Consider the following 27,084-nt stretch of genomic DNA (forward strand, 5'->3'; position numbering starts at 1 on the left):
TATAAAAGTAAATAACTTCAAAAACCTTTTATATGCTATCATATTAATAGGTTTCAAAAGATAATTTATTGAAGTTACCTTTCAAACCATCTTTTCATAAAAATATAGCAATTAATTTCAAAATAATTGTGGGGAAGTAAGAACTTAATTTTTTGTAAAAAAAATTATTATATGTTATGGTGCAAGTCTACTCCGATCTCCAGTAGTTGCAGTATTAGGTTACGTAGTAAAATAACTTCATTGAACATTGCAAAATCTTCTACAGTAGTTGGAAAAGAAGGTGGAATTACTCATTGTTGGCCTATAAGATTAATGTATAATTATTTAAATTTTTTCTTCGAGAAGAACGATTACATTACATTTCTGATCCCTCTGCATTTTCTGCTGTGTGCAAATGATGTTACGTAACTGATATTAGTTTCAGCATTAGCATTTAGCAGCTAATGAGTGAAATCCTTAAAGCTATTAAACATACAAAGGATGCTGGAGGTAAATACGCGTAAGGTTACAAAATGTCGAAACCTGTTTGGACATGATATTCATGATATACAGTTTGCATATTACCAGATAATCAATTTATTTATCTGATATTATCTAATTTAAAAACCTTTTTATTAGAAAAACTTTCTTAGGTTTAGGCGGGAAGAAGTATCAGTACGAAACTAATATTTTTTTGCTTTTTTTTTTAAAGGAACATTTTTTAACGTTCTTTTATTCTTTTTTTGTAAGTTCTGATATTCCAAGTTTCCAAAATGGTGAAAAAATAAGCGGTTCAAAACTTGAAATTCAGAATTGGTAAGTTTCACTATGTTTTGTTGCGAACCTTTAAATTATTTATTTTATTTTCTTTTTTTTCTTTTAGAAATGTATACTAACATTTCATTTATTTTTTTTCTTGTAAGCTCTCCGGACTTATTGGACGAACCGGACTTGACTTATCTTAAATTTGAGTTCTTTTTTCTAAGTATGTTGCAACAATCTTGGTGAAACATGGAACTTTGAAGCAAGGAAATATTATAGTAATAGGAAGTTAAGTTTCAAGCCGTGCGAGTTCTTCTTCCGGGAGTTCTTCTGGTGAGTACATTAATAGCTCGATGTCTTTTTATTATTTTTACTAATATACTGTATATCTGATCGCAGGCTCGGGCATTAGCCTAACTATCTGGACTCAATTCAGGGAGATTTTCGATAGAATTAGGGCCGAAAAAAGATTAAACTTTAAGATGAGCCCCATGTAGCAATAGAGATTCGTACACTTGGTGAGAAGGTTAAGAAAGCTATGGTTCAAGGGTTCTATGAAAGAAATATTAAGATGATGGGTACAATAAAATTAATAAAAATTTAGATAGTAATACAGAGTAGTGAGATGGAACTTTGCAATTTAATTCAAAGATTATCAACGATGGACTTTCTTTAAACAAGCGAAATTAATTCAGTGACTAGGTGCAACCTTTGGGATAGCAATGACACAAGCAAAGTTTACAATGTCTACAACATCTTTCATCATATTCATCACCATATGCCCATAAGGTATTAATTGATTCTCCTTTGTTCCACGTTTGATATTTCGTGTTCTTTACAATACTAGAATTAGATTTAATATCTGTTATCTCCACAAATTCCCCTTTCAAAATGTTTGTGCGAATCTCGTGCAGTGATACAGGGTGCAAGTAAATTTTCAAGATGATATTCCCTGATCAATTCGCAAATTTTAATGAAAATACTTGGATTCTCGATAAGTTTTCGAGGGTATGTTTTACCTGAAAATCATTGGAATACTCGAATACTGACAGTTCGTTATTATCTTCAAGTAATCAGCTTGCAGGATAAGTTTCGTCTGTTGAAAAATCTGCAGAAGTGATTAAGGCTGGAACGGTTTTGGTGAAACTGAAATTTCTCAATCATCACTTGATGATGAATTGATCGAAGTCCGAGTTCAAACGAATGTTCTTTGGATAAGGAATAAAACTTTTCTAAGAATTCATCAAGTGAGCACGCTGTTGCAAGATATTTGAGGAATCCGTAACCTAAGGAAGATTATTGTATCTGGTGGAACTAAATTTTATGAAGTTGATGTCATTTGTATGATATTCACGTAAAGAAATATAAGAGATGTATTTTTGTTGGGCTGATGATGATGATGATCAAAAATTCTAGTTATTTTTCGGATTGTCAATGAAAGTCTGAATTAGGACTTCATTAACTTGGGGGTTGTCTTATCCGGACATTTTTTATCTATTTATTACTCGATTCCGGTCCATCAATGATAGTCCCGAATTAAGACTTTATTAACAAGGGGAAATTTTTTATCTCTCTAATACTTAGGATCTTTGGAAAAAATTCATTCCGAAATAATTATCTGGGAATATTATTGTAACTAAATTTTGTGAAGTTGATATATAAGTGTCATTTGTATGATAGTCACGTAATTAAAGAGGTGTGTTCTTTATATTTTTGTTTAGCTTATGATGTTGATCAAAAAATTCTAGTTATTTTCCGGTTTATCAATGAGAGTCCGAATTAGGACTTCATTAACTTGGGCGTTGTCTTATTTTTTATCTCTCTATTACTAGGATCTTTGGAAAATTCATGCCGAAATGATTATCGTTCAACGAGGTTATGCAGGATTTATTTTTTAAAGACATACTGTATTGTAGTTTGTAATTTGATAGAAATATTGGAAACGAATGTTCCGGACAGGAGGTGCAAATATTCTTGTTTATGGTCATGCATTTGGCCTTACAAAAATATAATGCTAAAACGAAAAAAAAACGACGCGTATGAAATCCACTATACAAAAAGTCTGCTATTAAGAATCACACGTGCAACGATCATAGAGCATTTAAAGTTTTAGGTTTGCTAAATAAGACCTAATTCTTGGAATAACTACATATGAATCTCCGTATCTTCGTAATACCAAACATACATTAGGTCAATCCAATTCTTTTCGTATATCGTTTTTAGTGAATTATAGCAGTTTATATCAAGTAAAATATTGGATTCATTTTATGTGCTAGAGCGCATTGAGATAATATGTGAAACTTTTCTGTAGCGCTTATAAAAAATTATATATAAAGTCAGATATAAAAGTATATATTTATTTAATAAATATAGTTTATATACATTGATAAATTTATAATAAATATGTACGGTTAACCTGACGCATCTCTTCTCGAAGTGCCCATAAAATATCATATAGATTGTATGTATCCATTCTCGAATATTTATCAAATTTTTGTAAATAAACCATGAAATCACAAAAATTTCTTTCGTGAAGGTGATTTCCAAATAAGAAATAAAATTTTGAGACCCACCCATTTCATGTCACCTGTCACAACTCGTCCTTCCTAGGGGGGGGGAACGAGTAACCTAACAACGCAACATTGAGTCAGCCAGTCTCAAGCAAAAGACGATTCCAAGTGCAGGGACAGCTACTTACCCTAACTCTTTGGCTAATTCATCTAGTACATCCTCCTGAACTTTCTCCTCCACATGGAAATTATGATAATCGTCACGGGTTAGTTGGTTACCACTAAGCAGCATAAAAGCGGCGATAACTGTGCCCGTCCTGCCGTGCCCATATCCGCAGTACACAAGGGTCGTCCTCTGAGCTGGCAAGTATGAATCATATGCCTCGCGTAACTGTCTAATCGTTGGAGCAGTGTAGTCTTCAACCGGTAGGTTGAGGTAGCTAATGCCACGTTCCTGCAATCTTTCGATAACGTCGTCAGTTAGGCTGATCTGGTTCATGCTGATGACATTATTGATGCCATTGTCAACGAGGAACTGAATAGCATCATTATCCATATTCTGACTCTCATCACGGCCGGTGTAGTGAGGCGCAGAGCTGCGCGCCAGCCGTTTGGATATCACCCATTCGAATCGACTGAATATTGCCATCTCGAGAAATTGTAGAGGCAAATAGGGATGTTAAAAAGATCAACTTGGTTGATTTTTGAGTTGATGTGAAAAGATATCAATTTTATAGTCGGAAAAAAAAAATAATAGGGGCTGTGCAACGTAAGATTGGATTTTACTTCGAACAAAAAATTTTACTACCACTTTCCTTTTATGGAAAATGCCCATTTTTTTGGGGGGTTCAATTTGGTAGGCACGAAGAGCTGTCCTAAAGTTCAGGCAATTCATTAAACATAGCTACAGTATCAAAACTTGGTTTAATACGTATTATATTTTACATAATAACGGAAAAAAGTCGAATATCAGAACCGGATCAATTATTAAGGGATCTGCCGAAATGGGACTCAGAATGAAAATAATGAAAATGGTATGCACTATGCAGCCATACAGATAATCTCTCATTTTGCGTTTGAGATGTGTCATACGACAATCATCTAAGTTCTTATTTTTCCGATCATACCTTAAACGAATACTTTATTAAAATTCAAAAGCCTGATTGAAAACGAAACTTTAATAATAAATTCCAGAAATTATTACTGAAAACATGGCTATATTTTACAGATTCGCGATTTTAAATTTCTTCAAAAATGGCCCGACTCCCCAGTTTTGACTTCTAATGTTATGCCATAAAACACACAATTAAGTTGAAATTCTATTGATATTAAATAAATATGCGCGTTCAATATAGGGATTGGAATCGATTCAATCGAAAATCGAAACCCAAGAATCGATTTAAGAATCGATTAATCGTTTCTCAGTAATTTTACAAAAAAATCATTTTTTAAACATTTTCGTGATGCAACGCTTTCGATGATCCCGGCGGCACAAAATTTTAGGTGGATTTTAACCAAAATACTAAAATAACCTTTATTGTAAAATTTGAAATTTTTGATTTAAAAGTAAAATGATTTTATTTTTGCACTGAATAAAAAACCTGAAAATTTATTAGCTAAAGTAATTATTATATAAAAAGTCAAATTTTGTTATCATTATAATAAAATATATATATATAAATATGCAACATTTTTGGCCCGCATTATAGAATTATATTTAATTCTGGCCAAAAGATGATCCAGGCTCCTGAACTCGAAATTATCAATTAATTAATTAAACATTAGCCACAATTAACTTTTTTTCATTGTGGCATGGTTATAGAAATAGCAAGATTATATTTGCTGCACCAAAATATAAAAGAATTTGATAATTTTTAGATTTGATTAATCGATTCTATTAGATACAATTCAATTTTTGATTAAATCAATTTTAGTTGAATCAATTCCAATCCCTAATTCAATACTGGAATTAACAATACAAATTAGTATGGTGAATTATTATAAAATCTATATAAAATCTTATTCATGCAATGTATATCTAAACATTTAGCATTCTTTTCGAATGTATAAAATTAGGGATATATATATATCTCTATAGATAGAAAAATGGATCTTACTAACCTCAATAAAATATGTTACATTGATAATACTATAAAATAATTTAATGCATATCTGAAAAGCATGGCTTCTGACCATTTTGTAAAATAATCTATTGCTACTACAATATATTTATTTCTTTTTTAATGGTCCCACTATATCTATCCCTATCATTTCAAATGGTTCATTTATCTTTATTGATCTCAATTCATTTCTTTCCCTTAGTTTACCTCTTATTTGACAATTCCAACATGTTTTTACATATTCTTTTACATTCTGTCTCATATTTTTCTATCAATAATCTTCCTTTATTCTATTGTAAGTTGCTTCAATTCCAAAATGTCCTAATAATTCATTATTATGCATCATATATATTAATCCTTCATATTCATAATCCTTAATTACTCTAAATTTTCTTTGATTCAGTTCTTTATTCAATTATTTTGATATAATATTTCTTTTTGTTGTTTTCTTTTTCAATATTTCCAATTATTTTTTTGTATTTCACTTTATCCATTTTTGTTATTCTCCTCTCTATTTTTTATTTCTTTATATATTTTTTTCCAACTATACTTGTTATTCTTAATTTTCACTTTACTATATCTTTTCATATCTTTATACAAATTCTGATTTTCTTTAAACATCCTAACCATATCTATATATTCTTCTTCTTTTAACATATCATATAATACTTTGTGTCATATTCATTATTCTCTAAAAATATTACTATTGATTTATTATTTTTTCTTTTATATTTTAAATATTTCCTTTTTCCATCTTATGATTTTTATACGAATTTATTAATTCTCTATTAAAACTCTTTATTTTCTAATAAAAATATTTGCAATAAAGTGACTTATTTAGTATTATTATACAGGGGCCAGAACAATACTGATACAATTCACATTTGATAGGTTAACAGTAATTTTTATTAATTATTTATAACTTCGTAAACACAAAATACAATGGTAAAAAGTAATATAAATAAAACTAAAATAAAAAAAAAATAGTCGCACAAATTTGTACATATAGAGAAGTAACCTAAACTATAAATCCCAAACTTGTATATCCCAACTTTAAACCTAAAAAGCAAAGTTTCAAATCAACTACCCAAACCCAGAAAATCTTACCTGATTTTACAATCCGTCAAGATGTGATTCCAGATGAGGACTGTTTGACTCTTCAAAAAACCCAACAGGTGATAAGACCATGAGTATCGTTGGGTTAAAGAGGAATGGAGCCACTTGATATTAAGAGAGGATCATTCAGAAGCCTGAAGACAATTCACATTTGAATTTGCGTAGAGTTTATATTAAAATTTTTCAAAAGTTGTGTATTACAGAGGTATTTTCAAAATTTTGTTATCCTACATATCCCTGTTTTTAACACAACCAGTAATTTGATTTTAATAAAATTTATATCATTAGATTCATCTTGATGAAAGGAATCTAATGATAGTAAAATCAAATTCTTAGCTTCAATATTGACAGAGTTATATCATATAATGTATTTTTACTTCAGTACTTAAAGTTTACTTGTGAGTTATATTAGTATTATTCAGGGTCCTATTATACCTGTATTCTTATCATTATATTTTTTTATTTTTTTATTTATTTATTTTACCACTTCTTTTCTAAATTTTCACTTTGTTTCCTTTTTTAGTTTTTCAAACTTTTTTTAGTCTCCTCTTTTTTTTTTAAATATATTAAATCTAATTTACAATTCTAGTTTTTTTTATTCTTTAATTAAATTATTTACTATATTTGTTTTTTCTACTCCACTAGCATTTACTTCTTTATAAAAAATTTTATTTATTATTTTTGTAAAAATTCTGTAAAAATGAACCTTTTACAAATCTATTTATGGAAAATATAAATAATTTAATAAATTCCATGATATAAAGTTATTAATTCCAGAAATATGAGCCTTTTATAGAAAAAAATGGAATATAAAAAATAGATTAACTTTTTTTATAAGACTCTATTAATAATTATAATTTCTGGTTGATTATTATATAACTAATAAACTCATGAATTGCACTACCTTGCAAAAAAAAATAATTTCTGGTTATTCTTCTTCTATTTTTAATAATCTATTCAAAGCATTTGCATTTTTATTCTCTTTTTCTAATCTATATACTACAAAATTATACAATACATATAACTTAGTCACAACAAAAAAATTTTTAAGCGGCCAAATTTAAAATAACTGTCATATATTACCTAATACTTTAATATAAGAGCTTACCCCCTAGGTAAGATATGTTATATATAATTCCTTATACCTTTATAGTCACTCCCATTATAGTCGCATTACATATATGATCGCGCCAGTTGAATATTCAAAACACTTTATTATTAAAATCTATTCTATATAGTCACAATCTATCTATAGTCACTATCACACCTATCCTCAAAAATCTTATATTAAAAAGAACCGTTTATAATCACAGTTATACAGTCGACTCTGGATATAACGAACCTTCCATTCCAGGAGATTTGGTTCGGTATAGGATGAGTTCGTTATATAATATACACATTTTTATACTGAACTGTTCGGTATATAAAATTAACCAATAAAAATATAAACATGTGACAGTTCGCAATAATTTATTATTATACAATATTTATGATATTTTATTTATTATTATATTATATGTAAAGTATATTATATACAGGAATTATTGTTCAATATTATTGTGAAAGTAATTATGAATATCAACTTGTTTTAAATTTTCCACAATTAGCAATTTAATTCGCTTATGCAGCCCTCTTAAAACTTTTAATTCGTTGTTTACTTTACCAAATTCTGGTCCTTGTTCATACAAAAATCTCATTATTTTATTTGCAGCATCATCTGCTTCTGCTAAACTAACTTTTTCCAATACAGGTAGAGATTCATCTTCATCAATTAAAAGCTCTTCTTCATTATCTGCATTTAATATAGTATTAATTATTTCACGATCAATAAGTCCTCCTTCTGGCATTTCATCTTCTATATGAAGATACTCATATGCATTAAGATTACTTTTTGGAAGTTGAGCAATTAGCATATCGAGTTCCTCAATTTTTCTATCTAGTATACTAAAAATTTAACATGTGCATTAATAAAATTTCGTAATAATTTCTACATATACACTTTGTTATATCATACCTATCAGAAATTACTGAATCATAATCTTCAGGAATTTCTTCAATTTCATTATTTGGTGGAAGAATACCTGTTTTTTTCCAGCAATTTGAGATTGTTTGGGATGATACCATAGACCATGCTTCAGCTGCATTTTGCAAAGCATCATAAATTGTATAATCATCAAGTTTTTTTACAATACCATCCTGCATATTATCATATGCATTAATCCGATTTTGAATAAAAAGTCGTTTATAATGACATTTAAATGAATGAATTATGCCTGCATCACATGGTTGAAGTTCAGTGGTGGTATTTGGTGGTAAAAATTTCACTTCTACACTATCTAATTTTTCCCGAGTTTCGTCTAAAATAAGATGCACTGATGCATTATCAATTAATAGAATGATCCTTCTATTTTTTTTTTTCATTATTTCATTAAGTTTAAGAAGAACCATATTAAAAATACTAACTTGCATCCAAGCTTTATTGTTCCAAAAATAATAAACTGGGAGGTTCTTATAATTAATATTTTTCATAACGCGTGGAGCTTTGTATTTATGAATAAATGAAAGAGCCATTTTTTCTGTCCCAGTTGCATTTGTCGCACAAAAAATTGTAACTCGAGATTTTTCTTTCTTATGTCCTGATAAAGGACCACGTGCTAATACCCTAGAAGGTTCCATTTTCCAGAAAAGGCCAGTTTCATCGCCATTCCAGATATCCTCAGGCTTGTAAGGTGCAAGAATCTGTTGTAAAGCAAGTCGGTCATGTTCTATTGATTCAGCAGAAGGTGCACTTGCGGCTTCACCTTGCTTCTTGTATTGGCGTAAACCATGGCATTTTTTAAAGCCAGTTAACCACCCGTCTGATTGATGAAAATCTTCTATTGAAAACTGGTTAGCAAAGTAACTCGCCTTTGTTTTTAAAATATTACCATCAATATCCTGTTTCGTATTAAGTGCGTTGTCAACCCAAAGACTGAGTGCATTTTCAAGTTGTGGCCACTTTGGACCACGAAATTTTTTAATACTTCCTTGACTTTCCGTAATTGAAAGCCATCGCTCTTTTTCTTTCAAAATATCAGTTATTGTTGACTTTCCAACACGGTATTGTTGTGCAAGACTAATGTTAGAAAGGTTAGGATTTTTTTCCTTTGTCTCGCAAAGTTCACGTTTTTGTGCAGCAGAAAGGATAACTCTCTTTCTTGACATATCGGAATTTTTAAACAAATTTTTTCCGTGCTCTGATAAGAAAAGATTATCCGCGTCTTGGTAAAATAGATTTTCCGTGTCTTATGCGATTTATAGCATGATTGGTGTAACTAATTTATCACGTGATATTTCGGTATATCAAATATATAGATTAATATAACCGTTCGGTTAAAATAGGTTCGGATGCGGTATATAGCATTTTATTATATAGTTTCGTTATATCCAGAATAATTAATTATAAAAAATTCGGGTCTGTGATATTTGGTTCAGTATATCAAAATTTCGGTATATACAGGTTCGTTATATCCAGAGTCGACTGTATAAAGAATATATTAAATAACTTGGCATCTAATAATCGTACAAAGATGTATTATAGCTTGTTAGAATCGTCTCACTGAGACGAATCGAATGGTAGTAGTTTTATCCTTTTACGATCACTGGCTGATGAGTTATTCAACAAAATGGTAAGCATCGGCATTATTATATTTCTTAATTTACGTTTACTGCGCCATTTAACATTTTGCTAAATTTCTCAGTACCTATTGGTGGTAAAAAGACGATTAATAGCTCGTTGGAATCGCCTCATCAAGACGAATCGAATGGTGGTAAGCTTATCTCTCTAGGATCAATATTGGCAGAGTTATTACACAAAAACCATTAATATTTTTTTAATTTCGGAAATTAATCTAGTGATTGGATATCGATGTATTTTATACCATTAGAACCGTCTCATCAAGACGAATCGAATGGCGGTAAGATCATCTCTCTACGATTAATATTGGCGGAGTTACGATACAATAAAGTTTTGAGTATAATTTTGGCCAAAATTATGTTAATTTTTGGCCAGAATTATGATATACTAATATAAGAAATTTTTTAGATAGTCACATCTCTTTATAATCACCAAATATGGACTGTCCCAAATGTGTGACTATAAAGAGAGTTGACTGTATAGTATTGTATGTAATTTAAGATCTTTGGTTATCTTCCTTCCCCTAAAATATTAGGTAATATCTGACAGCACCCTTAATGGTGAATAATAATTAGTATAATTTCTAATAAACTTCATTTATTTACATATCTTAAAATTTTAAAAGTATATACTTTATTACTTATACAAGTTAGACATTATGATCTGTTATATACTTGTAGCTAAAACCTTTTCACATGATTTTTGGCCACGTCTTTAAATCAAAATTAAGTTAAAAAATGATAAAAATTAATCTCTACATCTAGCCGAAACTATAATATAAAGTCTTTGGAGTTTCGGATGGATTTCTGGATAGTTTTTAATAATTTATTATAATTAAATTACTGAAAGTCTGAAACCCCACCATATGAAACATAGAGGGTTTCGTTACATGTATAATCTGTTATTTTTATAAAACTGAAACAGGTAGTAATAAAAATTTTGGTTTTAGTAAAAATTTTACTGGTATCAGAAGTAACTTTTTAATTGCTTAAATATTCCATATACTGTATATGCTTCTATTAAAAATTAATTTATTATAATTGGTCTTTTACCAGAATTATAAAATTCTGCTTACTTATAATAAAGGTCACTGTAGAAAATTGGCCCTTTACTAATAGTTTTTACCTTACTTTTTTCTTAAATTCTATTGGTTAATTAGCTAAAAAGGAAAAAAATCATAACAATGTAACATAAAATTTCCTTTTATAGTAGGATCTGCAAAGAATTTTATATATGATTTTTACCTTAGGCCTGGGGGTGACCTATCTATACATAAAGTCGAAATTAAAGCCCAAAAGTAGAAATATTTCGACTTGGAAAGGTCAAAAGTCAAAATTAAAGTTGAAATGGTCGAAATTACATCATAGTCATGTGATTTTTATAATTATAATTTAATATAAAATTTTAAACGTGAATAACTCCGTCAATATTGATGCTACAGATATGAAATACATATCAATGGAATCCTCTCGATGAGCTGAATCCAACCGCGTAAAGATCATAAAAATTGAATCACTGGATGCGGAGTTCGTTAACTTTGAATTTTAAAATTATTGTTTACAATAAAAATTAAAAGACTATTTAATACCAAATTTTAAACGTGAATAACTCCGTCAATATTAATGCTAAAAATATGAAATACATATCATTGGAATCCTCTCGATGAACTGAATCCAACTGTGTAAAGATCATAAAAATCGAATCACTGGATGCGGAGTTCGTTAACTTTGAATTTTAATATTATTGTTTACTATAAAATCATATGACTATGACGTAATTTTGACCATTTTGACTTTTGGAAGGGCTCAAGTCGAAATCATTTTGACCATTTTAACCATTTCAGAGATCAAAATTAACCAATTTCGGTTTCATGTATAGACCTATCTTATAAGTAAGTGGGGTCCTGCATCAATATAAGCATATTTGTTAGAGCTTGCTGAACATATTGATGTATTCTTAACATTAATTGAGTTACTACTATAAGAATAAAAGCTTGATTGGTATTTGAATCATATGGAATAAGTTTAGCAATACCTTTTTTACTTTGATTATATTCATCAACAACATCTTTAAGTTTCTTTCACATATCTATTCCATTTTTTTGACCTAAAGTTGCATTTCTATATAATGTAAAAAGATACTGTACTGCTTACTGATCAGGATTTATTGAACAATCTGCTAAAGTCAACTGTAAATTATCTTTACTAGTTCAAGCTGAAATTTAAAATAGCGATATGCTGATGCAGCATTATACCCTTTTTCAAATAATGAATTATATAGTAATTTTGTTGAACTTGAAACTGATCTAAATGATAAAGAATGAAATGAATTAATTGGATGATTGTGGTTAAAACTAAGTTTAACTATACATGAATGTGATAATGTTAAGTCTTTAGTTTAAACTTTATTAAGAAGTAAAATGGCCAAACATCCTATATTATGATTTCTTGAATTATTTTCACTTTGTTGCTTTACTTTGGTTTGTTTTCTAATACTTGCAATATCTGTGTATTGATAGTAAAAATCTTTTCTATACAATACTTTTTTTATTTTAACTGCTTTACACAGGTCGAACAGATGTCATTGTCGCAAAATTTGCCTGGAATTTTTCTGGCAAATTGAGAATTATCCCAGTAAATTGGGGTAAATTGTGTTACAATTTTGGGATAATGGAGGACTTACAATTTGGCAAATTTTGTCAAAATGGCGGCATTCCTACAGAATTCCTAATTCAAATGTTGAGAAATTTTTCAGTAAATTATCATTAAATTGTGGGAAATTTTAGGCAAATCTTTAGTAATGATATGCAAACAAAGTGCAAATTGTGGTGAATTTAGTTAAATTTTTAGTAATTTTATGCAAACGTAATGTAAATTGTGGTGAATTTTAGGCAAATTTTTAGTAATTTTATGCAAATGTAATGCAAATTGTGGTGAATTTAGTTAAATTTTTAGTAATGATATGTAAACGAAGTGCAAATTGTGGTGAATTTAGTTAAATTTTTAGTAATTTTATGTAAAAGTAATGCAAATTGTGGTGAATTTAGTCAAATTTTTAGTAATATTATGTAAACGTAATGCAAATTGTGGTGAATTTAGTCAAATTTTTAGTAATTTTATGTAAACATAATGCAAATTGTGGTAAATTGTAGTGTATTTTTAGTAATGTTATATAAATTGTTGAAAATTTAGGTGAATTTTTCAGCAATGTTGTGCAAACGTAATACAAATTGTGGAAAATTGTGGTGAATTTTGCATTTTTTCGGTAAATGTTGGCTAAACTTTTGATAATTTAGTGAAATTTAGGATAATTTTGGACAATTGAATGAAAATGTTTTACTGATTTTGGACAATTGAGTGTAAACAGTATAAACACAACATTTTCGGAGACAATTTAGTGAAATTTTGCAATAATTTTGGACAATTGAGTGAAATTTAGTAATAATTTTAAACAATTTAGTGTAAACGTTATAACAATTTAAAATATTGATTTAATAATTTTACATAATTTATTACAATATTATTTATTAACAAATGCACAATTATTATTTAACGGTGAGAATCTATATTAATCTATATTCATCAGATATCCAATGATCCATGGGTAATCCGCACCTCTAATTCATTCATGTATCTAATGTCCGATGCCAAAGTAGAAGCTGGTGAAAACCTACAAGAAGGAAGAAAAGAAACGTCAGTTAACGTTTCTTAAAAAAAATAATAATTAATTAAATTTCGCAACACAATGTTGCGAAACTCACTGGTTCATTTTGATTTCCATTATCCAAACGTCCGGAACCTACAAAAAGTAAAAAAGAAATGTTAGGTAATGTTTCTTTTAAAAAAAAAAGAATAAAAATTAAGTTTCGCAACACAATGTTGCGAAACTTACCAGTTCGTTTCGATTTCCATTATCCAAATGTCCGGAACCTACAAAAAGTAAAAAAGAAACGTTAGCTAATGTTTCTTTTAATAAAAAAAAACAAAAATTAAGTTTCGCAATGTAACATTGCAAAACTTACCGGTCGTTTCATTCATTCCAATGTTCGAAACCTACAAAAAGTAAAAAAAAACGTTAATATAAACGTTTCTTTTAATAAAAAAAAACAAAAATTAAGTTTCGCAATGTAACATTGCGAAACTTACCAGTCGTTTCCATCATTCTAACGTCTGGAACCTACAAAAAGTAAAAAAGAAACGTTAATATAAACGTTTCTTTTAATAAAAAAATAAAAATTAAGTTTCGCAATGTAACATTGCGAAACTTACTGGTCGTTTCATTCATTCCAACGTCTGGAACCTACAAAAAGTAAAAAAGAAACATTAATATAAACGTTTCTTTTAATAAAAAAAATAAAAATTAAGTTTCGCAATGTAACATTGCAAAACTTACCGGTCATTTCCATCATCCTGACGTCCAGAACCTACAAAAAGTAAAAGAAAGAAACGTTAGTTAACGTTTCTTAAAAAAAAATAAATAAAAATAAAGTTTCATAACACAATGTTGCGAAACTCACTGGTTTGTTTCGAACTCCATCATCCAAACGTCCGGTGTTCCTACAAAAAGAAAAAGGAAACTTAGAAATGTTTCCTTACAAAAAAAATTTAAAAAATATTTTTTTTAAAAAAGTTTCGAAGCGAAAAATGCTTTGAAACTTACCCTTTCAGTTCCTTACTTCCTGAAGTCGAATACTGAAAACCTACACAAAAGAAAATAAAGGATCGTTAAAAACGTTCCTTATAAAAGTAAAAAAAAAAAATTTAAAGTTTCAAAGCAAAACGCTTCAAAACTTACCATCATTTCATTTCCTCGTTTCAGTAAAAGCATTGAAAATCCTACAAAAAAGAAGAAAGGAAACGTTAGAAACATTTTCTAAAATAAATTAAAAAAAAAATCAATAAGTTTCGCTTCAAAACTTACCAATTCCACTTCCAAAATCGAATACCAAAAGACCTATACAAAAAAAAAATAGGAAACGTTAGAAACGTTTCCTTACAAAAAAGAATTAAAAAAAAGATTTTTTAAAAAGTTTCATAACGAAACGAAACTTACCCAACGTTCCGAACACTCCGATCCTACAAAAAGGATAAAGGAAACATTTTCTAAACGTTTCCTAATAAAAAATTAAAAAAAAAATTGAGTTTTGAAGTGAAAGTGTTTCACTTCGAAACTTACCATATCGAAGCAAATGCTTTGAAACTTCATAGTTTACCGAACTTGAAGACAAACCATACTCCTCTTCGAAGGTTTTCCTTCACCTCGCCTACTAAACATAAGAATTCCACGCATCGACCCAAGAATGAATAGACCATATCTTGGGACCCTTCTCAACAATGCGAATTTTACGGCAAAACTCATTTTCCGAAATCAAATATTTTAAATATCTACAAAAAAACAAGTATAGGAGTCAGTTCCTAAAAGATATTAAAAACACAATTTTTAAGAAGTTTCGAAGCGTTTTGCTTTGAAACTTACCATTATTTTTCTGAAAGACGATTCTGGGAAGGGGAAAGGGAAGGGAAGGGGAGAACGAAAGAGAAAGGGGGAAAACGAAATGGAAAGGGAGAACGAAGGAGAAAAGGGAGGGGAACGAAATGGGAAGGGAGAACGAAAGAGAAAAGGGGGAAAACGAAATGGGAAGGGGAGAACGAAAGAGAAAAAGGGAAGGGAACGAAATGGGAATGGGAAAGGGTGAAAGAAATTGAAAAATCGTGAGAAAAAATTAAGCTTTTACTAAAAAAAGCTTAATTTTTTTTCGCTATACCTAGAGATGGGGGTTAATTAACCATGGTTAATTAACTGCGGTTAATTAACGGTTAATTTGGTTAATTATAATTAAGCAAATTTGGTTAATTAATGGTTAATTTGGTTAATTATAAATTAGCCAATTAAAAGAAGTGATCACAGTCACGTGACCGATTTGCTGATTTTTATCGATCTTTTTTTCAATAATTTTTTTTTATTTTTCAATTTAACAATGACTAAAAAAAGGTGCTGTTTGGAAACATTGGATTATTATTACACAAAACCAAACAGAAAGTAATAAAAATAACTCCCATTCTACTGTACAATGTAATTATTGTTCTAAAGTTTTGAATAGAGCTGTTCCTGCACGAATGCAAAATTATCTTGATAAAGAATGTCTAGGAGCACCGGATAATGCAAAGTCTAAAAAAAATATTAATTTACAAGGTTCCACAACTAGCACTATTTACACTCCAACTATTACTCCAAATACTACTCATACAAATATACCTGTAAAACGAATTAAAATAACTAAAACATCTAAGATTGAGAATTTCATTGATCGTATAAGCGAAGAAGAACAAGACGACCTTGAATTTCAACTAGCACAAGCATTATTTTCAGCTGGAGTACCATTTGCCTTTGTTGAAAATCCGCTTGTCATTCAATTTTTTAAATGTCTTCGGCCATCCTTCAAGTTGCCAAATAGGAGAAAACTTGCTGGAGATTTATTAAATGATGTTTACGATGAAGTAAAATTACAAACTGATGAACAAATTTCCAAAGCAAAGACTCTTTGTATGGTTTCTGATGGTTGGTCTAATATTAATCGAGAATCAGTACAAAATTTTATCATTTGTACTCCTAAACCAGTTTTTTTTAATGCTACATTTTCAGGTGAAGAATCCCATACAGGAGAATGGATTTCAAATGAAATTATTCAACAAATGGAAGCTATTGGTGTTCAAAAATTTTCAGCTGTTATTACGGATACAGCTAGTGTAATGAAATCAGCATGGAGACGAATTAAGGAAAAATATTCCAATGTTGTTTGTCTTGGGTGTAACTCTCATGTTATTAATCTTTTAATTGGGGATGTTTTAAAGATTGATGAAATTAAAACCATAGTTGAAAATTCTAAAATGATATGGTGGCTGTCACCTATAAACCACACTAATATTAAGTGACTTCAAATTTTTATAAATTGTAAATTGAATAGTAAAAAGAAAAAACTAAACCGATAAAATGATATAGCAACATGTACTGAACATTTCTATCGGATTATTTTATAGAATTTAATAAGAATTTTAATTAATATTATGGGCTAAAGTTGGATAATTTTAATAAGTAGCAATAATAAAAATATAAAATTTCGGACTAGTTTTCATGTAATTTTTATGGATTTTACAAAAATTCCATGGAAATCCATAAGAATTCCATGTAATATGGCAAAAAAAAATTTTGCCGCTCACGCGGCAATTAATATTTTGACAAAGTACTTTAAAACATAAGTTACACAATATAAATAAATAAATTTCAAAATTTCGGACTATTGTTGTTTATAGATGACAGCCACCATAGTAAATTATTTTAAATCTCATGTACAAGCAGCAGCAAAATTAAAACGTATTCAAGGTGAAAATTATAATAAAGAGATTGCGTTGGTTTTACCAGTACTTACACGATGGGGATCACATCTTAGCTGCTTTCAGTCACTTCAAAAATCAAAAACTGCTCTTGAACAAACATTAATGGATCCTGATATCCGTAAAAAAATAAATAATACAGTAAGAAATTTTGTATTATCGGAAAATTTTTGGGATATGTTGGATACAATTATAAAATTTTTAGAGCCAATGGTTATAGCGTTAAAATTGTTTGAATCAGACACATCTACTCTTTCAACTGTTTATTTTCACTTCAAAAAATTAATGCATCGAGTTAGTGAAATCTCTTGTAATTTTTCTAACAATATTCAACAACTTGTTCAAAAACGGTGGGATTATACATACCATCCTGTTATGATGGCTGCTTATATGTTAGATCCATGTTTTTAGAAGAAAGCAAAAATACTGATATAGAGGCAACGGGATATAGAGAATTCACAGAATTCACAAGTAAAAGGTTCGGTCAAGAGGAATCTGTGATTATGTTTACAGAATTAGTAAAATTTCATCAAAAAAATTCGCCATATGATAATAAAACGATTTGGTTATCATCTACTAATCTTAGTCCGTCTGTATGGTGGCAATCTTGGCCAAATAGTAGCCTTCAACAACTAGCTATTAAGATTCTTTCAATTCCAACATCATCCGCCGCCGCTGAAAGAAATTTTTCTACGTTTGGGTTTATTCATAATAAAATCCGTAATCGATTGCAAAATGAACGTGTTAAGAAGTTGGTTTATATTTACAGAAATCTTCAGTTGTACGAAAAGGGGTTAAAAAGAAAATTAATACATGATCAGCATAATGATAATAACAATAATGATATAAATAATAATAATAATACTGGTAACGATAACAATAATGATGATGATGATAGGATATTCGGGTTAGAATTAAATATTACGGATTTAGCAACTGAATAATAAATAAATTTTGATAAATATAAAATAAAAATATAAGTTTAATTAAATAAATTATAAAAATTATAAAAATTTGTTATAATAGACCGGAAATTATAATTGGGTTAATTAACAGTTAATTAACGGTTAATTAACGGTTAATTAATCGGTTAATTAACCCAAATTATAATTAACCATTAATTTACCATCCTTAGCTATACCGCAGCAAGCGCAGCTGAAGCTGCGCCTGCTGCGGTAATTATTAGTAATATCACATGATACACGTGATATATATTTTTATATAAATAGGGGCATTTTCCCCGAAAAAATTTTTTTTTTATTATAATTTTTTTTGATAGATGTATATATATACTTATATATATACATATATATATATCTATCTAATAACTTTACGAAAAGTCCCTCCTCTGTAAACAGGTAAAGGCCATAAAGTACCTATAGAGGGGAGAGCCATTGCTGCTCCCTCCGCCTGTTTATAGTGACAAAAAGAGGGAGTCTTCAGTAGTAAGGTTTCGTATAAATTAAACAACACATCGTGTTGATACATTGTTAATATTAACAATGTGAATTTAATGTTAAATAATGCGTTAGAATATAAATATTATAAATTTAATAATGTCTGTAATTTTACAAATAAATAAAAATTATCCTAACAATTTTAATGTAATTAAGTGTAATGCTACATTATCCTGTGTAATTGTAGTATTTTTTTTGTGTTTTTTAGTGCAATTCTGCGTTTTTTAGTGCAATTCTGCGTTTTTAGTGCAATTCTGCGTTTTTTAGTGCAATTCCACATTTTTTAGTGCAATTCCGCATTTTTTAGTGCAATTTCGCATTTTCTAGCATAATGTTACATAACACGAAATTTTCTAAAAAATATGATAATTGTGATACTTTTTAGTGTAATACTACATTGTCTAGTGTAATTGTGGTATTTTTTAGTGCAATGCCGCATAATTTAGTATAGTGCTACATTTTTTAGTATAATTTAATGTAATGTGGAATTTTCCAAAAAATGTGATAATTGTGATGCTTTTTAGTGTAATTTGGTGAAATGCTACATTTTCCAGTGTAATGCCATATTATTGAGCATTTTCAAAAAAAAAATGTAACATTTTAACATTCTGACGAAAGTGAAACATTTGACCAAAAAAACATAAAATTTGCTAAAAATATGCAACATTTGACAAAAAATATAGAATTTTCATAAAAAAATGCACCATTTGCTAGGAAATTGGAATATTTGACAAAATTTGATTTTAATTGACAATGTTATAACAATTTTATGAAATGTTGTTACAATAATATCATATTGGAGATAAAATGTGGCATTTTCATAAAAATGCACCATTTGCAAGAAAATTGGAACATTTGACAAAAAAAAAGCAAAATTTAATTTTAATTGACACAGGTCAAAAAGTGAAAAATCAGGCATCAATCAGTCACCAATCGGTCACCAATCAGGTACCTGATTGGTGACCGATTAATGCGATTAACATTTCGCCAAATACCGTCACCAATCAGGCAGTTTGCTAACTTTTGATCCAGTGATCAGAAAAGGATGAAATATAACTCATTGGAATCGTCTCAACAAGACGAATCTAATGGTAGTAAAATCGCATTTCTAGGATTAATACTTGATGAAAAATTAAGTAAAATATAAAAATAAAAATGTATCATTTATATTTTATTTAATTTTTTATTAACTATTAATCCTAGAAATGCGATTTTACTACCACTAGATTCGTCTTGTTGAGACGATTCCAATGAGCTATATTTCATCTTTTTCTGATCACTGGATCAAAAGTTAGCAAACTGCCTAATTGGTGACGGTATTTCATTTGCAAAATGCCAATCAGGCACCAATCAGTCACCAATCAGTCACCAATCAGCTACCTGATTGGTGACCGATTGGTGCCTGATTTTTCACTTTTCGACCTGTGTGACAATGTTATAACAATTTTATGAAATGTTATTACATTTGAGATAAAATGTGGAATTTTCATAAAAATGCACCATTTGCAAGAAAATTGGAACATTTGACAAAAAAAAAGCAAAATTTGATTTTAATGACAATGTTATAACAATGTTACGAAATGTTACAAAATGTTACATTTGAGATATAATGTAGCATTTTCCCAAATTTTCATAAAATTTGCTAAATCGTACGACATCAGAATAACGCTATTCCAAAAAAATCGCTCAGTAACGCAAGATTTTCCACAATTTCCCACCATTTTTCAGAAAAATGTGGAATTTGCATTTTTTGAATTTTGGACAATGGTGCCCCTTCGACCTGTGTTAGCTAATCTAACTCAATAAGTTGTTTTAGATTTTTCTTCAAATAAACCTTTTCATTATTCAATTTCATCTTGTTGTTTAATATTAATCCAACATATAATTTCAAATAAAAACTCTAGAACACCAAGAAATTCATCTAATGGTAATAGTTTGAATTCTGTAATTTTATAATAATATTGCTCAGAAAAAATATTTTGTCATAATAATTCTAGTAATTGAGAAAAAGTTAATGAAGTATTTAATTGTACTTCTAATAGATTATTATCATCATAAAACATCTAAAAATACATGAATTGTTTAGTATCTTTTAAATTTTAAAAAAATAAGCAATTTAATATAGTATAACATACTGGTACTTCATTTTGAAAAATAGCATTATAGAATTATCTTGTTCTATAGTTTATTTGAATATAAAATAATGTTAAAATTACGTGTAAAAAGACTGAAATATTGTATAATTATATGTAAAAAAAAACTGAAATATTGTATAAAAACACTGTAAAGTATAAAAAATACCTATATTTCTTTCATAAAACATTGAAATTTAGGTTTCTTTTGAGTTTTATTATAGCAATTTTAAAGAATAAACGCGGTTTATTAACATTTTGATAGTATAATATTGATAAAAAAAATTTTTTTTAACTTCATTTTAGGGTACATGTGGATACACCCTATACTCCTATTTTGTTACACAAGATCTGAAGTGTATGCAAATTGTTTAAATGCTAGGGGGTATTATGGCAAGACTGGGAAAACTACTAATAAAGGTCACTGGTTTTTTTGGTTTGAACCCATAATTAATTTTCAAAAAGGTCACTGTAAAAATAATTAATAAAAGTCACGTGTTGGTTTACAAGAATAAGAAAATTTGAGTGAAGATCTTTCCTTTTTCTGTTTTTGGAGCGAAAACATGTAAATAAATAGCCAATTGACCAATCATAAGATGGTTCACATTTATATGATTTTCTGAATTTTTTCCAGTGACCTTTATATATAGTTTTCCCGATCCTACTATGGCTTGCAATATATGGTATATATTTCAGACTATGTGGTTTATGTATTGCACTTCAAAAGCTTTGAAAAAAGAGTAAAACAAAAGATGTAAAGGAAAGAGATGGTGAAAAAGAGATGGAAATAAAATCATTAGTATTTATCAACGCGACACATCAAAATCTATACACAAAATCAATTATTTATGTCACGTGAATTGTTGGCGCGAGGCGTGACGCAGCTGCGCCACACATTTTTGCGCACACAAAAAAGGGATGCGTCAATCGTACAACAACTCGTACGACCTAAAAATTACGTAACATTAATTCACATAAATACCTGAGAATTCGTTGGAGAATCAAAAATCTAATGAGATAAAACCGTATTAATCATTTTTTCTCCGCGTACTGCGCGTACTGTAAATTTACTTTTTTTGCAATTTTTTCGTAGTACAACTACTGAATCAGTATTTGTCACGATGTATTCAAAAAAGTATATATATATCCTCTAGTTTTTTCAAACCTCTTTTTCTAGATCTCTTTCTCTAAAATATTTTATACATAATCGAAATGGTTGACTCTTACAATTGTTTACGTCTAAATAATAAACGCGTTTTCCAGGTTGAAGTTTATAAAGACAAGGACAGGCAGAAATTCTTCGAATTTGGTAATAAACAAATTCCATTTGTGAACTTTAAAGTTGGGCAACTCGCGAGGCTTATCTCTGTACAAGAAAAGTTTGAAGTTTCGAAGCTTTGGAAAGTTGACGTTGATAAGAGTAAGCTTAATCCTGGTTCTACTGACGATGACATTAAAGAACTTGGAGGCGTGTCTATGGAATTTGAACACAAATTTGAAAGATATTTTAAAGCTGATTGCGAACTTATGGATAACATCCACATCGTTGCTGTCGTCGAAACTACAACCACTGGTAAGTGTCTCCCAATGTTTTACCTCTCGAACAAGAAATTTTTAGTCGAAATATTTCGTCATTTATTAATAATATCGAATATGCTTTCTAACTGTTATTACAACCATTAGAGCTCGGGAGGAAAAGGAGAAACACGGAAGTAGAAAGTATAAAAATGTTCTTGTTTCTATACGTAGCTATATATTTCATTCTATCATTCTTACAAATGTTTCTCTACAGCAACAAGTAGAAAGAGAAGAGAATGGGCGGTTAATAGTACCATTAATAATGAAGTGCGTGGTTCAGTATACTTTGTTGATCCAACGGAAGCGAGTGGACCACTTTTTAACATGATTAAGAAAGGAGTATTTGTAGCTTTATATGGTGCACGGGCTTCTGGGAAGTCTACACGAGTGGATCAAGCTATGATTGAGTTGGAAAGCGAAGGCTATGTTTGCATTTAGTAAGTTCTATCTAGTAAATTGAATTCAGTATAACTTTTGCTTACATCTCTTTTTTTTCTTCGGAACAGTATATCCTTTGAAGGAGTAAATATGGATACCAAAGACATATTCTGGTCGTCAATAGGCACTAAACTTGCCATTAATGCTCCAAAATATTTTAAATTAAATGAAGTCAAATCTGCCGATGATTTCATGTTAAAGTTTCGGAAAAATGATTGGAAATCTGATGTTGTTCTCTTCATTGACGAGTGTGATACATTATTTGAAGCAAATGATGGCATTAGATCCTCATTCCTTGGAGCAATTCGTAACATTAAAAATTCAAAAAGAAACTATGCAATCTGGTCTTCTGTAGCCATCGGTCCTCTAAGTATTTTATTTCTGAGATCAGACAAAATAAATGTTTCTCCGTTCAACGTTAATGAGCCATTTAGGAACCCAAATTTCACTCTGGCACAAGTGGAGTCATTATATAAGGATTATGAGGACGACGACAAATTAACCATTGTTCCGGAGGTCATTAAGGATATTTATGAACGGACGAACGGGTATGTGAAGCTGGCCGGAAGTAATATTAAATCAATACTAAAATTTGTTTTTCTGTTATTTGACAGGCATGCTGGTCTTGTCTGCCTTTGTGGCAAGGCTATCAAAAATAACTTGGAAAAGAAACTTGACGAAAGAAGATGTCTTGATTTCACTCTCTGGTCAAGCTTTGTTGCCAGTTCACAACTGATGGATCGTATGATTATGTATAACACATTTAGAAATATGGTTTGCGATCTCCTTAAGCCTGATGCTAAGGATGCTTTGGACCTTCTCCGGTCTGTATTTTTAGGATTGTTCGATTTTGTACAAATTTATGACGAAGAAGAAAGAAGACTAGCAGATTACTTAACTGCCAAGGGGGTGCTCATGAGGGAAAATGAGAACAAGTTTAGTTACAGAATGTCGTCTATTTTTGTTGATGGATTGATTCGGCAACGGGTTATTCCTGTATTGTACAAATCTCGCCCGACTGTTAAAGTTCCCAAAACTTCTGATGGCTTTCTGAAAATCCTTGACGTTTTAATAGAGGCCGTCCGTTGTTTTGATAAAACTATCATTCGTAATGCTTTTACCGATCATTTAAAACTGCACTTGTGAAAGTGGATGGTTGTCGTAATGTGAAGGTTCCTCGGGAGAGTGTTTATGATACAGAACTAATTAGAATCCTAGTGAACTGGATCGTCAAAGATAATAACTTCGAGGTCAATGGACAGTGCCATCTAATAGATCACGCTGGTAATGACGAAAAAGACAAACATTATTTTAGTGATATAATCATTGTGACTTCAAAACAAAAAGTTGTTCTTGAGCTTTTAGCATCAGCAACAAAAAATGAACTTAACGAACACTTTGAAAGGGTGCTTCATTATGCGGAAATGCTATCAGCAAGTGACATATGGATAGTAAATTTTTCATGTGAAGATGATGCAGCAAAGAAACCCCATTGGCCACCCAATGATGGAAACTTTGAGAGTGTGAATGTTGCTCATTTCTTTCACGACCAAAAGTTTGAAAATGTACGAATGAGCGCTCGATATATATCTAGCCCTGGTACTTTTAGTTATATTACAGATCAAGTTATTCAATTACAGTAATTAACTTGATTAGCTTAATTAGTATTGTAAAAATATAGAAAATGTAGAAAATATTTGTATTATATATATTACAATATGCTTATTTTCCATTTATTGTATTGCGATTCAAAAAGTGAATATAAAATAGAAGTCTTTGCATATTTCAAAAATTTCGAAGCCCAAATCTATTATTAATAAATGATTTTCAGAAATATATGATTGCTTTCAAGGTAGGCCAATAATGCGGAGTCCCTGCTCTTACACTTCCGGTACTATTTTTTTCTATTGTTAATAATTCACCTATTGAGCAAATTAATGTTTTCTCAATGAAATGGAAATGCTCATAATAAGGTTAGTCCTCCTTAAAAATTTTCTGGAAAAACTTAAATAAATGAAGTTTTTATCCCAACCATTCTAACCATTCCAATCTGACATGTGATCAATTTTTTAAAAAATTTTTTATAGTGATAGATTACATATCGGCCATTTTCCTTTACATACACTAGAGTCAAAAGTAATTCAAACAAACTGTAAACCAAATCGCGATAATGGCAGTATCACCTTGGTTGTAAGAAACAAAAATGGCAAGTACATCCTAAGGGTGCAACCACCCAAACAAATGTAAAAGAAAAAAGGGGGAAATGTACGTGTCAAGGCAGAAATTCATTTAAAAGCTTTTATACCAAAGAAAAAATCCTTTTTTTTTGAAAAGTCACATGTTACATTGATCTAATAGTTTGATCAATTAAATTTTATATGAGCAAAAACCAAAATCAGGTAACTTTATTAAACAATTCCTTTAAGTTTTATTTATTTATTTACATTTTGTTAAATAAAATTAATATTTCATTTAGGATAGGAACGGTTGTTAGAGGGCCAAGAACTCAGAGAATGTTGAAAATTTTTCATTTTGCTGAAGTTGTATCAGTGAATGCTACTCTTTGTATTTTCTAAATTATGGAAAATTATTAATACATCTAAGACAATTAGCACATCTATAAATTCTGAAATTTTACGAAGAATATGTATGTATGAAATTAATTAATTTCAGAATTATTTCCACATCATGATTTTTTGACCGTACAAATTTGGCATAGATTCGAATTTAATATTAACTAATGGTAAGTATTCTTGAATAATGAAATAATTGAATTAGTCAAAAGAGCTAGCACGGTGAATAATAATGATAATAATGAAATGAATGGATCATTTGATTCCACAATGAACTCCGTATTGATGATAACTTCGTCATATTTTTAAGATGTCAAAAAAGATGCCCTCAAAAAAAGTTCGAGAAATCAAACATTTCCTTCTTTATATATTTCAATAGGTATTTCTCTTTCTATTATTATAAATGGAAATCATCTCTTTTTCTTTGTTAATATTTAATAATATTTATTATAAGATCTCGAAATCTCGAATCTGATATTGAGAGAAAAAAGTTATTTTAATATACTTAATCATCAAATTCATCAAATTGATATTACATTAGATAATTACGTTATATTATAATAGATGTTATATTATAAAACATGAATAAAAACAGTAAAAGCTTTACTTGTAAACCATGTTATTTTGCTTTTCGAAGCGTAGACCCACATTCTTCCTTTAATATTCAATTGAGCCGACGTATGAATTATTTTTCAGCAAATTCAGCATAAGATGTTCGACGTAGCCTCAACTAGTGTTTTCGTTTTGTGAATCAGACATGCTTGCAAAGTTTATATAAGTATTTGTTGTAATTAGTAGAGAGAAGTTTTTACGAAACTAATATAATTGACCCAAGAGTTTAATTTTCGTGTCGCGTTTTTCTTTATTAACCTGTGATCTATTCGTGTCGCGTCAAAATATTTGATCAACATGACCAACATGACAAAACATATAATGCGCTATACCAAATATATTATATTATTATGTTATGTTTTGATTTTTGATTGTAGTAATACAAATTTACAATTTAAGCTAGTAATGCAAAAAATGTCAATCTTTGATAGAGTAGTTGCGGTTAGTTGGTCTTGATAGACATACTGTATTTATGTTATTTATGTTTACGATTGAATTACCCCCCTGGCCTATCAAGATCGATACTTTTTGTGTTGGTAATAAACTTATATTCTAACCTTAATTTATGATTTATGTGGTTACACGTTTATTTGATAGGTACTGATGAACTTCAAAATAAGATATTACACGAAATAATATGGTAGATTCTGATTGACATCGGAGATTCCTTATAACAAAATGAAAAAGAATATAATCGAGAATTAAATTTTTATGAAGAATTTAAAAATACAGTAATCTTA

General features: G+C 29.4%; 7 protein-coding genes across 7 annotated transcripts; 4 read left to right on the forward strand and 3 right to left on the reverse strand.

The window, feature by feature from the left end:
- Nucleotides 1–443: 443 nt before the first annotated feature.
- On the forward strand, nt 444–1,153 carry OCT59_019308 (uncharacterized protein; the record flags this gene model as incomplete). The annotated part of the gene is made up of 5 exons (XM_066135940.1): nt 444–499; nt 619–654; nt 730–795; nt 1,009–1,074; nt 1,141–1,153. The coding sequence occupies 5 exons, from the start codon at nt 444–446 to the stop codon at nt 1,151–1,153; spliced, it is 237 nt and encodes a 78-aa protein (XP_066005182.1).
- A 1,918-nt stretch (nt 1,154–3,071) lies between these two features.
- Nucleotides 3,072–3,950, reverse strand: OCT59_019309 (uncharacterized protein). Its single transcript, XM_025331027.2, has 2 exons — nt 3,440–3,950; nt 3,072–3,369 (listed from the first exon to the last, which is right to left on the reverse strand). The coding sequence occupies exons 1-2, from the start codon at nt 3,898–3,900 to the stop codon at nt 3,348–3,350; spliced, it is 483 nt and encodes a 160-aa protein (XP_025189180.1). The 5' UTR covers nt 3,901–3,950; the 3' UTR covers nt 3,072–3,347.
- A 4,078-nt stretch (nt 3,951–8,028) lies between these two features.
- OCT59_019310 (uncharacterized protein) lies at nt 8,029–8,689 on the reverse strand (the record flags this gene model as incomplete). The annotated part of the gene is made up of 2 exons (XM_025329893.2): nt 8,029–8,431; nt 8,502–8,689. The coding sequence occupies 2 exons, from the start codon at nt 8,687–8,689 to the stop codon at nt 8,029–8,031; spliced, it is 591 nt and encodes a 196-aa protein (XP_025189179.2).
- A 5,055-nt stretch (nt 8,690–13,744) lies between these two features.
- OCT59_019311 (uncharacterized protein) lies at nt 13,745–15,521 on the reverse strand (the record flags this gene model as incomplete). Its single annotated transcript, XM_066135941.1, has 8 exons — nt 13,745–13,832; nt 13,924–13,961; nt 14,055–14,092; nt 14,309–14,339; nt 14,958–14,998; nt 15,084–15,116; nt 15,216–15,276; nt 15,393–15,521. The coding sequence occupies 8 exons, from the start codon at nt 15,519–15,521 to the stop codon at nt 13,745–13,747; spliced, it is 459 nt and encodes a 152-aa protein (XP_066005183.1).
- Nucleotides 15,522–16,279: 758 nt separating this feature from the next.
- Nucleotides 16,280–17,095, forward strand: OCT59_019312 (uncharacterized protein; the record flags this gene model as incomplete). The annotated part of the gene is made up of 2 exons (XM_066135943.1): nt 16,280–16,909; nt 17,015–17,095. 2 exons carry the CDS (start codon nt 16,280–16,282, stop codon nt 17,093–17,095), a joined length of 711 nt encoding a protein of 236 aa, XP_066005184.1.
- Nucleotides 17,096–22,355: 5,260 nt separating this feature from the next.
- OCT59_019313 (uncharacterized protein) lies at nt 22,356–24,305 on the forward strand (the record flags this gene model as incomplete). Its single annotated transcript, XM_066135944.1, has 5 exons — nt 22,356–22,716; nt 22,827–22,862; nt 22,936–23,158; nt 23,228–23,707; nt 23,774–24,305. The coding sequence occupies 5 exons, from the start codon at nt 22,356–22,358 to the stop codon at nt 24,303–24,305; spliced, it is 1,632 nt and encodes a 543-aa protein (XP_066005185.1).
- Nucleotides 24,306–25,712: 1,407 nt separating this feature from the next.
- Nucleotides 25,713–26,293, forward strand: OCT59_019314 (uncharacterized protein; the record flags this gene model as incomplete). Its single annotated transcript, XM_066135945.1, has 4 exons — nt 25,713–25,806; nt 25,879–25,902; nt 26,043–26,111; nt 26,187–26,293. 4 exons carry the CDS (start codon nt 25,713–25,715, stop codon nt 26,291–26,293), a joined length of 294 nt encoding a protein of 97 aa, XP_066005186.1.
- Between the last annotated feature and the right edge of the window lie 791 nt (nt 26,294–27,084).

The sequence above is a fragment of the Rhizophagus irregularis genome, chromosome 28, assembly GCF_026210795.1.
Source record: "Rhizophagus irregularis chromosome 28, complete sequence".
Lineage (NCBI taxonomy): Eukaryota > Fungi > Glomeromycota > Glomeromycetes > Glomerales > Glomeraceae > Rhizophagus > Rhizophagus irregularis.

What these genes read in the sequence shown, in the direction of transcription:
- OCT59_019309 (XM_025331027.2), bottom strand. Translation starts at nt 3,900, where the DNA reads ATGGCAATATTCAGTCGATTCGAATGGGTGATATCCAAACGGCTGGCG. An exon ending in GAATTAGCCAAAGAGTTAGG is followed by an intron (nt 3,370 to 3,439) that starts GTAAGTAGCTGT and finishes TTGCGTTGTTAG; the next exon opens with GTTACTCGTTCCCCCCCCCT.